Source organism: Dufourea novaeangliae, unplaced genomic scaffold (assembly GCF_001272555.1).
Source record: "Dufourea novaeangliae isolate 0120121106 unplaced genomic scaffold, ASM127255v1 scaffold296, whole genome shotgun sequence".
NCBI classification, from domain to species: Eukaryota; Metazoa; Arthropoda; class Insecta; order Hymenoptera; family Halictidae; genus Dufourea; species Dufourea novaeangliae.
Genome location: NW_015374174.1, coordinates 643,108 through 658,240, shown reverse-complemented (window position 1 = coordinate 658,240; position 15,133 = coordinate 643,108). Strand labels below are relative to the sequence as shown.

The following is a 15,133-nucleotide window of genomic DNA, read 5'->3' as shown; positions in this document are numbered from 1 at the left end:
TACATTCTAAACAATACATGCCCCGTTAAGATCTAGCTCGAAAAACATGAACGATGTAATCGGCACCCAAAAATTCCAGACTCAAGGATAGGGTATATACACGTTCAAGGTGCACATTTCCTTGGAATCTCTCGAATATCATGTACAACCGAGCGGCATTGAGTGGCCACGACGATAAAATCGGACCGAGGCAACTGCACACGCTTATCGCCGCGATATCTGGACAGGGACTCGCCGCTCTTATAAATAAAGGCGACGCGTGCGTGTGTGCCTGCCTCGTCGTTGACGCATCCAGGAGTTTGTATATCTCGAGTGGCACTTTTCGTGACTCGCCGCGAAATTGATTCGCGATCACCCGACACCGGTATCGAACGATACCGCGCGCGCACACATGTGCACGGAAATTATATCGTTCTACTCGCCCCGATAGGCGTAGATTACTTTTTTTTTTTCACGTGAAATCTTTACCTCGGTAAATATTCGACCGATGCATGTGGCAACAGATGTGTTCGACGAGAACAGCAGATGTTTTCCGAGGAAATTGAAATGGAAATAATTTCGAGTGTAGTTTTCAGGGCCCTCGCTGCGATACGGGACAAGCATCTATCATTAATCTCGCTATATCTTTTTGGTGTGGTGTAGAAAAATTTATTTTCATAAAATCAAGAACCAATAATCATTTCAAGAGTATTTAAAACCTGTTCAGTCTGACCTACCGTGACGACAGCATTATGGAACCGATACGACTCTGTAAAACTAATTCCAACTGCTCAAATTATCGATCCAATAAGCAGACGTCCGGGACTCCGTTCAACATAATCGGAGTTTTACAGACTTTTTCGCGGCTCCAGCGAGTTTCTAGTACATAGGTACTCGGTCAACCGAAGGAGAACGTTGATTCGTCGCGGTTCAAAATCGTCTGGCCGCGGCGCAGTGGTTCGGCCCCGGAAACACCGTCGATTCTGTACAACAATCGGTTCTACCGGGAAGTTTAAAGTATCGTCTGGAGGGTCGAGAACGGAAGTGGGCGGAGGTGAGGGGGGGGGTCTCCCTGTTAAAACTTTCCGCCCCGGAGTTTCGTAATGATCGGCGAGCCAGTTTGCCCGGAAATAATATTTGTACAGCTTGTAGGTAAACAACCCTGGCGGCCCTCCAGAGTGCCAATAACACCGCCTGTGTCAACTCGGTCAAGCAACGAACCGTTTAAATGAGTCACGACTACGAGCGAGAAGAAAGGTGTAACTCTTCGGATCCGAGGCGAGGAGAGACGGCAGACGGCTCTTCTGCTTTCAGGATCATCCGCAACCGACCGACCGAGCGAATCCGGTCGGATCAGTTCGAGCGCCGTGTAAATTATCGAAGCTTCGAGAAGAATTTCGTGAAAAAGTTTCGGAAAATCGAAAACGATAAAAAGAATATTACTAGATTGGACGTTTTTGGAGATAAACAGAAACGCAATAGAAACGTTTTCAATTTTTATATGTATGTTATAATCTATAAATCAGACAACTTTTCTTGTTTGAGAGAGATATGCACGGTTTCTCCCAAAAGTTTCTAGATTGAAATCTTTCGTATGATATTCACGGTTTTTATCAACAATGATTGAAAGCAGTCTCCTTCTAAACTGAGATATCGTTCATGATAAATGGATCTCACAGGCTACCTTTCACCGAAAAAGAAATTAGAAAGAAATTTAACTTTCTCACATTGGCAGAAACGTTGCATAACAGATAATGACTCAACACGCCCACGTCACCCCAGCCCCAATTCTAACCCTGGAAAGGGTAATTTCGATAAAGCGAAAACAAAGGGGGCTGGGCCACGATTCGCTCCGAAAAAGAATGGCCCCCGAGCGCTTGGACATCGCGGGGTCGTTCGAGTCGATCCGGAGGGGTAGCTATTTGCACGTCGCGAGATTTATAATGCGCGTCAATTACAGGTAACATGCTTCGCTCATTCGGCGGTGTAATTCATCCCCGTGTAATTACCAATGCATATTGCGGTCTCTGCGGAAGCTCGCAAGCGTGCGGACCGCGAATTTCGTGCAATCGCGTACTTCGAACCGCCCCTTCATTCGTTCCCCCAAACCCCCTGGCGACCGGCCCACCCCAATCGTCGTGCTGCCCCGTCTCGATTTCAATTTCGCCCTGATCCAGCTGAATATATCCCCCATCCCCCCTGCCTGACTCAACTCCCAAACCCAGCGCACTCTCCGTCCTCTTCTTACACGTTCAAATCCTACTGTCTCTACCCCTCTTGCCTTGGTCTCCCGTGCAACCAGACGACAATTATATGACGAGCAATCGTGTCGTTGCTGCACACACACACACACACACACACCTATCCTCGTACGTATCGCGATTTTGTAATTAGGGATAAGGCTTCGTTCGATCACCGTTACTGGATTCCAATTCGACGAACCGGTCCAACCACCACCGAACCCCTACCCCCAATCCTGGCTCTATCGGTATTTTAATTTCACTCCGATTTTTTTTTCTTTCATTCGAAACAAAGGTACCCGGGGATTCGAATTGCACTGGGTGATCCGTGAAAAATAGAAAATTCATATATTCTTTTTTTTGGGGGGTGGGGTAAATTTGTTCGATAGCTTTCAGGAGGAATTATTGTTCTGAATGTTGGTTCTTATGCAAAATAACGAGACTTACACACTTGTTTTCATGATCATGTGATCTAGGGGTGAGGTAAAAGCTAATTTTTAAATTCTTTAATATTTCCACTTATCCTTTTTCTGGGACTAACAATCGATAGTTTTGTAGTTCTTACATTTTACTACCACTAAATAATATTATACCTAGTACGTAAAATTAAGAATAAAAACCAATCACCGAGCATTCACGAAATATCTCGCACCGAATATTCGAATTTATTCATCGATTTTATATTTTTTCTGACCTGCATTTCGAGTTTCGAATCACAAATTAGTGCAATTTCAAATTCTGGAAACTTTCTTGGGTTTCAAGCGGTTTGGAGATTTCGAGAAAGCCACCCCTAATATAATTTATTCTTTTTTCTTCTGACAGAATTTCGATTTTTTTTTTTTGTACGACCATTTATTGCAGAATTGGTTGACTAGTATGCACGTTTATTTCCGTCTTGAGTTTCGTTCAATATGTATGACTAGCTATTATTTGAGAGTAATGTTACTGAATGTGTTATTGAGTACATTTAACACATACGTGATTATAGAGAGCAGTCGAGACTTCTGCGATCGTTTCAGTGCATTAACGCATGTTTCTATCTTGTTAACTCTCTCTCTCTCTCTGTCTTACTGATCACTATGCTAAGCCAACACGCATCGCTGGTCAAGGTAATCAATGTTCTGATAATGTAGAAACACTGAAATTAAGAACGACTAGACTGTAACAAATTCAAAAATCGTGTTCTTTGAAAGCCTTCGACCAACTAAATTCCTAAATGTAGCACGGTCAAATATGAATTTCGGTTTCAATTTAAACACGGATTAGAGGGGCAATAAAAACCGATATCGAAACGCAAACACATCGTGCTCAAGCAACAAGGGAAAAGATAAATGTTCAGAGACGTTAAGCACTAACACAGCTTCATTCGGTAATCTTCATTTACTTTTCTCATGACGACTTGATATATACTTAGTGTATCCGTAATTTCTCCAATATAACTCGGATCCTAGTTTCCTCGCTACAGAGGATATCGATGTTATTCGATAGAATGCACACGTATCTAAGCATCTGAGACGAGTCCCGAGGTTCGCCTCGAAAAATATTATTCGGAAATCGATAAAAGTACGAGGAATCTGCCGGTAACGAGCCGGACAAACAATCGAGGACGACAATGACGGGTAAACATGACCGATGTCGGTGCCGATCGAGAACTCAGGTAACATTTTGTTTTTCTCCCTCTCTATCTCTGTCCTTTTCTGTTCCTTTCTTTCTCCCGTTCGTTTCCAAGACCCCATACACCTGTGTTTACACTGCAGACACTTGTCAACAATCAACTGTCCCCTCTTTGTAAATTGTAACCTCGCCTGCAGGGAATCGAGGCTCGAATTTTACGATCCAGCTACGTTAATAGGATTACCGGGATTAAACCGTGGAAAGTTAAGATACGGATGGTTGAGGTAACAACCACTCTGAAGGGGGGGGGGCGGCGGGGCGACGCCCGTCAACCGTGTCGTCCTCGAGGTGAATTTTTTTATATTAAACCTATCGATTACGGAAGCCTTCCGCGGGGACGCGTATTACTGCGATAAAATTGAAAGCGTGAACTTCCACCGATTTACCGATCTTGGAAGGCCGCTTAAACGGCTCCCATCACGATAGGATAACGAAGTGTAGACACCGTACGTGTAATCGTTCGGTTTCGAAAGAAATTGTACACCCCGGTTGTACTGGAAAAATCTTCGGTTGCAGCAAACGAAATGGTCGATTTCTAGATAATGCTGTCTATGTGTTTAACGGATACACGGCTCGAACGTTCGACTATGCAAACGATAAGCCTTTCGACAGCTCTCAGCCTAACTAAAATCTGAAACGATTGGAATTTAATGGAGTCCTTAAAAGTATAGAACGTGGCTCAAATTGGAGCAACAAAAGAATTCTTACTTTACGAATGTACGTATATAAGTTGCCGAAGACTTATGTCACACTAATCCGGAGCGAAGTGTCGCTCCAATCCGATTATCACTGTATTCGTTATACATATATTGTATACATGTATACCAATACCAGAATAACATTCGAAATTTTCAAACCACCATGGAACGTAAAATTAATTCACTTCCGGTGGACCGATATACAGGAATTATCCTCCGTCGAACCGGTACTCGCCTATAAATGTGCATATAAATGTGCACACGTTGGAAGGGAGGGCGCAGGAATGAAATAAAGGAACGTTCGTGTGACAGCGGATCGAATAAAAATGGATCACCTAAACCGAGGGCTTTCGAAGTGAGGAAATCTGTTCCACTTTCAGTACACTATTGGAAGTGTTCCAGCGGTTCCAGGTAATTCTGAACGATAGAAACGCCTCCCCTTCCTCCAACCGGGATTTGCCCCCTCCCCTCCTTTACCATCCCTCATTTTCCTTCGTTTTTCCCGTTGGCCGGTAATCGTCGATACCGAACATCATCTATACAGGATGCCACGTACGGACGTAATGTAATCGTTGATATTGGCTGGCGACGGTCATGGGTATACATACATAGACGGATTTATTTTCGTCGTCCCAAGAGCGAGCTTTCCCGCGCGCGTCAGCTAGCAGCCTGTTTACGACCAAATGAAAATCTCTGCTCGCCGGGCCAAATATTATTTCGTTGACGAGGAGCCCCCCACGTTCACGAATTCTTTTTCCCTTCTGACCGTTTTTCGTTCCTTTCACGGCCGTCGCCGCGCCACCGTCTGCATACCAGCGCGGCGGATTTCGTTGCGTAGCACCGTCGTATTCAACCATAAGATTGTAGATTCAAACGTAGACTAAAATTTTTATCCCCACGTTTCAGAGGATCGTCAATCTTCTTTAACTTTCACGACCGATACAGCGATAGCAGTCTAATTCCATACCATAAGAAGGCATGTTAGATAATTCGAACTGTTTACTCGAAATTTTTGGATGTTAAGGTTAATCCTATTATGCTGCTCATAGTATTTACTGAACACTAGAACTTAAGATTACAACGGTACTGGCGATAAGTTTCTCGTATTCTTGCGCGATTCCAGATTTTCGTAATTACTTTTACCGCAACGTACGAAAATTTCAGACAAAACTCAACAGCCCCGCTAACATAAGACGCCATTTTGTTTTCGTCAGTCAATTGCCCGGTACTTGGCCGGTACACCCGCAGAAAAGGTTTTATCGAGCGTGAACGGTTCAAACGAATAAGCATTTTATGTATCACGAACATTAGTACCCGGAATGTGGGTCTGAAAAGGCCCATGGACGGCTGTCGAATAAGGATGATCGTGCCCTAGTGCAAACGCTCTCGCGTGCGATGAAGTATCAGCCCGCGTGCGTGCGGGCAAAGAAGGGAGGAGAGAGCAAGAGGGTCGGGTGTATATATTCGGGAGGGTCCCTGATGGTCGAATGGGGGAACGTGGGGCGTGGAGGGTTGGCGCGGAACGTGGGTAAACTATCGAGAGAAAATAAATACGGGGCCGGGATTCATTCGACTAACGATCTGAAAGAGAGTACACGTCTGGCAGCCGGGTATGTATACGCGCGAGGTCCCCGTCGTTGCCGTTCCAACGTGGCTCGTGATAAAAAAAAACACACAACCCGACAGTACTTTTCAGGTCTGCTTTTTTATTCCGTTCGAGTGACGCGCCAATGATAAAAAAAAAAAAGAACACGCACACAGCCATGGAGCTACGAATCTATCCGACGGGAGGGGATACTCTATAGTTCCCGGTAGCTACCCTCCCGGGTCGATATCGGTAACTCGAATTAGCATGGATAGAGAGAGACTCGACCGGTAGTGCAACGAACGATACTTATCGAAAGTACGCTCGCAATTGAAAGGATATTCGAGCGCGATGGTACGCGCGCGCGCTAAGCGTATTCGATGCCGGAGGCGATGAACTGCAAGGGGAATCGAGGGAATAAAGAAATAGAGGTACAGAGAGAGCGAGAGAGAAATGGAAGACGAAAAAAAAAAAAGAAGAAAGAATCACGCAAGGTTGGGTTACTAGGTGCAATTTTCGCAACCTTATTTCTTACGGTACGGCAGGCGTTTTAAATTGGAAGACCGACGGGCGGAAAGGCTGAATTTAATTTCGCGCGCGCGGTTTGTGTGTCGTGCCGGAGCGACAAGAGCGGCGAGACCGCAACCGAGCAACGGGGCCAACGCCAGGGAAACAACGCGCGAAGAACGTTTAATCGTATCTCCCTGCCGATCTGAATATTTTCACGGTTGCTTTATACCGGTAATCGTCGGCTATTGACAGCGGGATGTGGCGAGGTCAAACGTGCACGTTAAGCGGTCTCGTACTGACGTGTATAATTTCCCGATAAGTCGAAACGTGCTTGATAAGAGGTTTTAATCGAAGGGTCGGGGGGATCAGTTTTCGATTCACGGAAAAACGATTACGAAGATAAAAATCTACCCGGGGGACTTGCTGCGAAATAAAAAATATCGGTGCTGTATACACATTTATGTTTAGTACATGTAAATACTAGAATATTATGTGTTTATCGGTTACTACACGATAGTCATAAATATATATTTTTTATTATTTCTGAATAGCAAATTTTAGAGGGCGATGTGAAAGATGCAGGTATAGGTGTGCGTTACTGGAATACTATCACGAATATCATTGGTTATATCGTTTAACACTTTTAACACACTAAACACTCCTTTGATTTTAACTTTACATTGGAGATATCGATAAACCCACTTTAGCTGACGAATACCATATTCTGTATTATATGTATACGTTATAACCAAACGTTACGAAATCGTCACACTCCGTCCGCGTGTATAGATTTAAGGCTCTAGAACACCCGTACACATCCCACGACAAACACAACGGGGACAAACAGACCCGTTGTATTCCTCGATCGTTCGAATCTAATTCGTCACGTTAGAACCCACGATTTTGCAAGAGCACGTTAACGTGCCCCGTACCCGGCCATGTCAAACAGAATTACACGGCTCGGCGCGATTAAACGGGTAAACTAAAAACCCTCCACCACGGAGATGTCTCAATACCTTCAATCTTTTCTCTATACTTTTATTTCTATCGAGAAGCCGTGCCCAGTCATTCCTGTCAAGAGTGCACGCAAGGAAAGAGTCACGAAGACGGAGGAGAGGGAAAAAGTTCGAGCAAGAGGAAGAAAACAACAAGAAAAAAAAAAAGAGAGAAAAAGAAATAAAACCACTTACCGGGTGCCGTGCCGCAGCTGCCACAGCCACAGCTGCCGCCGCGTTCATACCGGCACTAGGGTACATCTTATCGTCGGAGGCCCTCGAAGAGGTTATGTTGCTCCCTCCTGTCGCGACGAAGTCCTGTCAGGAGTAATGGATACGTCTCCGTTATCCTCAGGTATATCCAACGGTATCCCAGGTCATAGCCTGTACGCACTGTTATTCACTGCTCTCAGGGAAAAACGAAACGGGGGAACAACGACGGGGCGTGAACACGTAGATGCGTGGTGGTAAAGAAACTCAAGAGCACAAGGGAACCGGCTGCCAATAATCGACGCGCACACACTTTGCCACTGGTCACTTTCGTCGTCGAGTCGTCCGGCCAACACACTCGTCTCGTGCCCGTTTCACAGTGATACACACCGAGAGGAAAATCGAGGCACGATACACCGGAGGCGATGGGCTGCTGCGTTAAAGCGCACCAGAGTTACGCGATACGAATACGCTACGCGACACATAAGACAAGAGGCTATTTGAACGATCCACCCTCGACGACGGACGGGTATCAACTAATCAACCGCAGAGCCGAGGGGAAACTCTTCCCTCTCCTTCGCCCGCACCATTGCCCGTTGCGCCCTCCCACTGCTTACCGCGACACCACGTGGTCTTCCCTCACTCGTTCGTTCCGTCTCCGTCACGCTCAGGGTGTCGCTCGTTTCCCGTTCCTCCGTTCTTCTATCCCCACCCCTTCTCCTTTCCGTCGCCCTTTCCCGACTATAGCACACACCTCCGACAATCGGGTTCTTAAGGCTCGTTTCACACACGACGATTTCACCCGGACGGTAAAACATCGACTGTTTCGCCTTTCCCGCGCACACTTAATACATACCTTCGTTGTTACCCGACGATTCGCTAATCAGTGTTTTCCGTTACTGTGAATCGTACGCGCATATTTCGACACTACACAACACCGTTACATTGAAAACGACAAAGACGACGGTAGTGAAATGATTCACACAGTGAGTAAAATTGAAAAGTTAAACCATTTTACGGGACTATTTAAATATTAATCAACAAATGGATCGTATGATGTATCATGCAACATATATTTCTTTTTCACTATTGTTTCGTGTCATTTTTGTGGATTTTTTGTATTATGCGCATATAACAGTTCTACATCGATTTCCAAAACATCCACCTTAAAAAACGTTATTTACACTTCGACCGAAGCATTTCTCCTGTTCGATGCTTGTCGCGACGCGGACCCGAGTTCTTGACAATAATCGACGGAACACTGTATACATTCATTTTTAGCTTTAGATTAAAGTACTACATATATGTGTCACCCCCAACGACGAAAAGAAGAAATTCACGGAAAGAATCGGAAACCGACGTGTGTGAAATTAGCCTTAGCTCGCTCGTCTCTTTTTCGTCGCGTGTGTGTATGTGCGCTCTCGGTATGTATGTACCTTACGTTTTGAGCGAGACGGGAATCCGTTCCTCGTCGCGCGATCCACTTTGCATTTTTAACTTACGCAAAAAACGAGATTTGCGCGGTAGATCTTGCGGTGAGTTTGTAGCTGCATTACCGTCCGCGTATTAAATTATTACTTCGGGACACGGTTGAACATCGCTAACGCGCGCTGGGAAACCCGTGTTCCACCTTCCTCTTTATTACACGCGAATTTGATCGCTTCATAACGAATGGCGCTACCACTCTCCTTCGAGCCTGTTATTAAATCGAATCGCGCCGCGAATGGGCTCGAACGATTCAAAATAATTATCTTTCGTTCGGACGATTACGCGAAGTTCGCGTACCGATAATGGCGTTCGGAATTGAGAGTACATAACGTCATTAACGCGACGGCCATATTGTAAACGAGGCATTTGTAAATATTAGACCGTCCGGACAATATCTACATACCGATTTTTCTGCTAATATGTACATCAATATTCAGTAAACATCTGTATAAGAAGAAATGTAATTGATCATATTGTCCCGCAGTATTACTCTATTTTCTTCTTTGACCTTTCATTCAAATATTCTGGTAGTAATGATGTTTAAAATTTCTTTTTAATGCAAGGAACTAAAAGGTATATGGCATCGTAAACCTACGTTAAGTGTTCCAAATATGTGACTCGTAATCATATCTTAGTTTAGCGTTGTCACGATGAAGAATCACTTTTGAATCAAGAATTCCGACCATTTTGCTGATATTACTTTCCTGAATCCATTTGATTTTCTCATCACATGTCAGGAATGTGATTTTTTGTCATTCCGTCACCCGTTAAAGTACAAAAATTCCACGATCATTGTAACAAACACGGGTAAACGTTTTTCGAAGTTACCGCGGTTCCAGCTTCTGGGATTATATAATGCTACAATAAACACATTCATTTCCTATACCATTTCCTTGTTATTTCTAGTCCTCCCCAGCGCCGCCCGGTTCGTAGGTCCTTCCGTTACGATCCCTTCGACCATCGGGTGCTCGCCGAACCCCTGGCACTTTTTGGTCGGTTTACTTTCGTTCCGTTCGCCCGCCAGGAATCTTTCGGATTGGAGTTTCAGTCTACCCGGGTCATCTGTCATCCTTGTCACGCCTGTTTAGTTTCTCTCATTTTCGTGTTCCCTATCTCTTCCGACTGTTCGTTTCATCCTCGACCTCGTGCTTTCTCCCTCCCCTCCTCGTGTACATATATACCCTCTCCCTCACCTTTTCGCCCCTCGACAACATATTGGATGTCCTTCTCTCCAGCCCATCCCCGAAACCTCTTTTCGTTCCGCTAACTGGTGATCCACACAGGCCCTGTCTATATTCTACGTGTGTACCGGTCACCAATGTGTACGTATACACAATCCCCTGGCTGGAATCGGGTGGGGTGGTAGCCATCGACGACCTTTCCACCTCAACTCCCTACAAACAATTATTATCGCTTTACCCTCGCCTGCACTCGGTGACACTTAATCTTGGGCGTTATTTAGCGAAGAGACGGGTAGAAGAAGGGTGGGGTGAAGAGACGACGCGGCTGGGCGGCTTCGAGGGATTCCGTGACGACGATGACGGTTCGGGACTGGAAGGGGAGGGGGGAGGAGCGGTCTTATAATGAACGGTGACACGCAAACTATACCCGTCACGAAATTTCGCGGCTTGTCCCGACTGCCCAGCCAAATGGAAGACGAAATTACGGAGACCCGATGCTGGCATCCGTGGCCAAGCGATCATGAATCAAGTTAATCGTTACGCGGCGATCAAGGGAAATCATTTTTCGTTGATATTTTCACACGGAGCCAACTCTTACGGCGACTGTTTAAAACGAAACACTGGGGTCTGAAAATTGTAGTAACTAGAAACGTAAATAAAATAATTTTCAGACAACAGTATCTAAAATTGTTGTATTGCACTAACTTCCGCAGTCTATTAATGAGAGTCGATGAAATTTAAAAAAAGTACGTATCTTAACCAATTCCTATGTCATACGGTTTCTCTTTCGTTCAACGAACAACGGCCTAGTCGCAAACAAACTGCAATTCGGTTACTAAAAAACGAAAAAGTTAACAACACAATTTTCCAAGAATTCTTTTCGTATTAATTCGTCGTGTTTCATAACAAAAAATCGCGGAAACGTCTACGCCGACAGCCGTATAATTGCTGCTTACAAAATGAATTACCGTTTCGGGGCTAATGTTTAAGAGTGGCAGGCACGTTTTGCGCTCCCCCTTCCTCCCTTGCCGCCCTGGGAAACGTGTGAAGCACGAAACGAATGATTCCGTCCCGCTAATACACGAACGATCTACACAAATCCGTGCCGCATAAATTCGTGCTCGCGAAAGCTGAAAAAGGAACACGTCATCGCTTGTCATCGAACTGGAACAGCTCGATACGAATTCCTTGCTCGCTATCTCCCGACATATCGACGACGCGTTTAACCGGATAAGCCGAGAGCGCACGCGCGCGCGCGCGCTCGCAAAAATAGGACGACTGGCCGAATACTACGCCTGAGTCGCGTTAAACGACAGGTTAATTCATTTTTCTTTTGCACGTCGGAACGGGAACCGTGCACTAAGCGAGACACGGATCCCCGCGTAAAAACCGGTTGCCATCGGACACGCAAACAAAACGTGTAGTTAACGCTGCATTTTACAACGTCGACTTTGACGAACGGTCGACCGTTTCTCAAACATCTCCCACCCCCAACCTACCCCTTTCCTCGCCCGCGTATTTTATTTGCATAAAGTTTTCGCGACTCGTGTATTGTTTTTAGGCAACTACAATTTCTTTAACCCTAGTGTTCATAACCTAAAAATTCCACAATGTTTCCATGACCGGGGTATCTAGGTATCCGCCCACCAGTGACCGTTATATAAAACCCTTTTCAACCGATTTTAACTTTCCCGTTTTATTTGAGACAACTGCATGTTGTATTCTTCGAACATAAAAAAGCAACATAAATGCCGAAAGCGTTCAGTTATGTACGAAACTTCGAGCAGAGCAGACTTGCTAGAGTCTTTCGAAGCTGAATATCATTATTTCTCTTGTCTGCTGTTTTGTTTCCTGTATTTTCTAGTCTTTCACATTGATAAATATTGAAATAAGTTTATTATTGAGCAAAATTTTCGAGGTTATGTAATTATAAAATACACCACGTACAGCGTGCGGCCGAATAACATGTACAAACGGACACGAAAACGTAAAAAAACAAAAGAATTTAAAAAAGAATGTAAACGATAAACAAAAGAATTTGGAACTATAAATAAATAAGTCGATCAGAAATGAGTTAAATAACGAAATTCTGAAAGGATTTAACGATATTTTGTCGGGATCATACAAAATTTCGGGCCCAAAGTCACAAGTGGGCATCCGAGTACCCGATTAAGAACGCTAGGGTTAAAAGCCGTACCGATGGACTTGACGACTCCATATGTACATTGACAGTAATCGATTTTCCATGTTATTTTTCTCTTTTTTTTTTTTTACAAAAATGCCAGAACGATGAAACGATCGAGGTGCTCAAGTCTATTGGCGTGTCTCTGTTTGAACAGTCGCGACCGACGATTCCCGTTTATCAATGACGATGACGAATACATTTCGGGATCATCGATGTTTATAGTTTGTTTTAGCGCGTGGTGTTTGTCAACGGATGGTTTATTAATGCCGACGCGAATTCCTGACCGGCCTCTATTTATTTACACACACCGCTCTATTGTTCGGTCGGTTTGTCGGGGGCAGAAATTGATCGGTGAATATCGAAACGATTCCCATCAGTGGCATGTAATAATTCTGGCGTCGATCGACAGATATAAGATTACCACACGACGTATTGCATGAACCGAGGGGAGAGGCGGCATGCAACTCTATCGATTTACCCGAAAGAAATGTTAACGTGTAACAGCCGTTTCGCAGGTTCGTATACCCGCGAAGGAACGAACGCTCTTTATTTCTGACTCACGTCCGCGATCATCGGAGCGTTCGAACGAGACATGTTTATTAATTGCGACACGTACGCTGCAACAAGATATAGACCGAAGGGTACGTAAACAGACGTACTGCTGAGATAACAATCGTATTTTATTTCCTTTCGGGTTACCAAGAACTGAAACTGTTTTCCGTTGAAGAGAAAAGAAAAAAAAAAAACAAATAACTTAGAGAATTATTGGTAAATAAAGATTTGAGGTGATAAAGTGAACGTGAAGAAATGACCAATGTTGGTATAAATACAAGAGTTTACCATTAATCAAAAACTAACTATTAAACTTTTCATCTTTCTTAGTATAGTTATAATTATGATACAGGAAATAAACCTGTAAAAGACTGTCGAACGCAGTAACCTCTTTTTCGTTTCCAATTTTGTACAAAATTGCAATATTACAACGCCACTCCAATTCAGGTCTGTGAGAACAAAGTGGCACAAAGGCTCCAACAAATTTTGTAGTAGCTGAACAGTTTACGAATCGAACCGGTGTGTATGTAATTTCAATTCATGATTTTTAATCGAACAATTTACATTGAACATGTCAGTTATACGTTCCCTTAGTAGGGGAAAAGTTGATGGCCCTGTATACTTAAATGAAACACAAAAACAATATATAATCAATAAATTCTATTCAAATTACTCTGTCAGAAAGTAAACATAAGAATTTCTGATTCATTATAAATAAAAAAAGAACACAATAATAAAAAAAAAAGTCATTAAACCATAGGAATTAGTATCTTTACACACATTACAGTAATAATATAAATTTGACAGATCAAGAAGCTCGAGCTTCGGGCAAAAAACGAATTTACGCGAGTCTGAAGCATTTCTCCCTACAAGATTATTGTCCCAACGCGGACCCAAATTCGGGACAATAATCGAGAGGAGTATGTACAGAGGCAACGTAAAACAACGGGGGTTTACCGAAGCTATTCGCGATGTAGGGAACGCGCGACTCTGGAAAAAGTACGTACTCCGAATGATCGCCGTTACAAGATCCATGGACTAATCGGGGAACGCGATCGTGGAAGTCGAGGAACGATCGTGGGATGCCGGACCGTATATCGTGGAACGTGACTTCTCGCGTGTGGCGATGCGTGTGCTCCTTCAACGGTCGTATGGTTCGTTCCTTTCGTGTACATATATACGTGGCAAATCGTCTCGTTGGAAAACGTGTTTATTGGTTAATTGCATCATTCTTGCCAAGTGCCCCCCGGCCGTTGCCAATTGGCTCGGCCATCAATCGCCACGCGGTTGCTACATGTCCCCGTTCGTTCGATATCTGGCGAAAGCATTTCGCGCCAGTCGATCGAGCCACACATTTCGGTCCACCGGGCCCTAGAGGATCTTCACCCTCGACTGTCTCCCTTTTTTTCTTTTTTACCATCTTGCGACCGATCTCGATCGGTTCTTGTCGTGCACAGATAATTGTTAGACCCGACGAATACATAAACCGATCGTTGTCAAACGTTGGTTTATGAAACGGACCAATTTTGGCGCACCCGGCACGGTTAATCGAAGTGATATTTATTCGAGCAATTTAACTAATTGACGACGGGGACCGATCGGACGTGTAATTTCGATGGATAGGTAAATTTGATTAGCGGCCAACGCGCCGTGGAGCTCGAAGGAGGGCAGCCCGTCGCGTGTCGCCGTCCTTGTTTCGGGAACAAATAAAGAGCATCCGCCCAGCCGAATCGAAGAAGAGACACTCGTTCCGTTATCATTAGGAAGTTAAAACCAACGTGGAAAGAAAAGTTATCGTCTGTTCTCTTTATAGCATACCCACTTGGGTTCGCTAAG

The 15,133-nt window shown here is 44.4% G+C and overlaps 1 protein-coding gene across 1 annotated transcript in view; it reads right to left on the bottom strand.

Moving 5' to 3' along the window:
* Positions 1-8,415, bottom strand: part of LOC107192059 (protein groucho-1-like) — a 56,778-nt gene extending 48,363 nt beyond the window's left edge. The window contains 1 exon segment of the mRNA XM_015581245.1: positions 7,877-8,415. Coding sequence (XP_015436731.1) covers positions 7,877-7,942 — 66 coding nt within the window. The 5' untranslated portion in view covers positions 7,943-8,415.
* Positions 8,416-15,133: the final 6,718 nt, after the last annotated feature.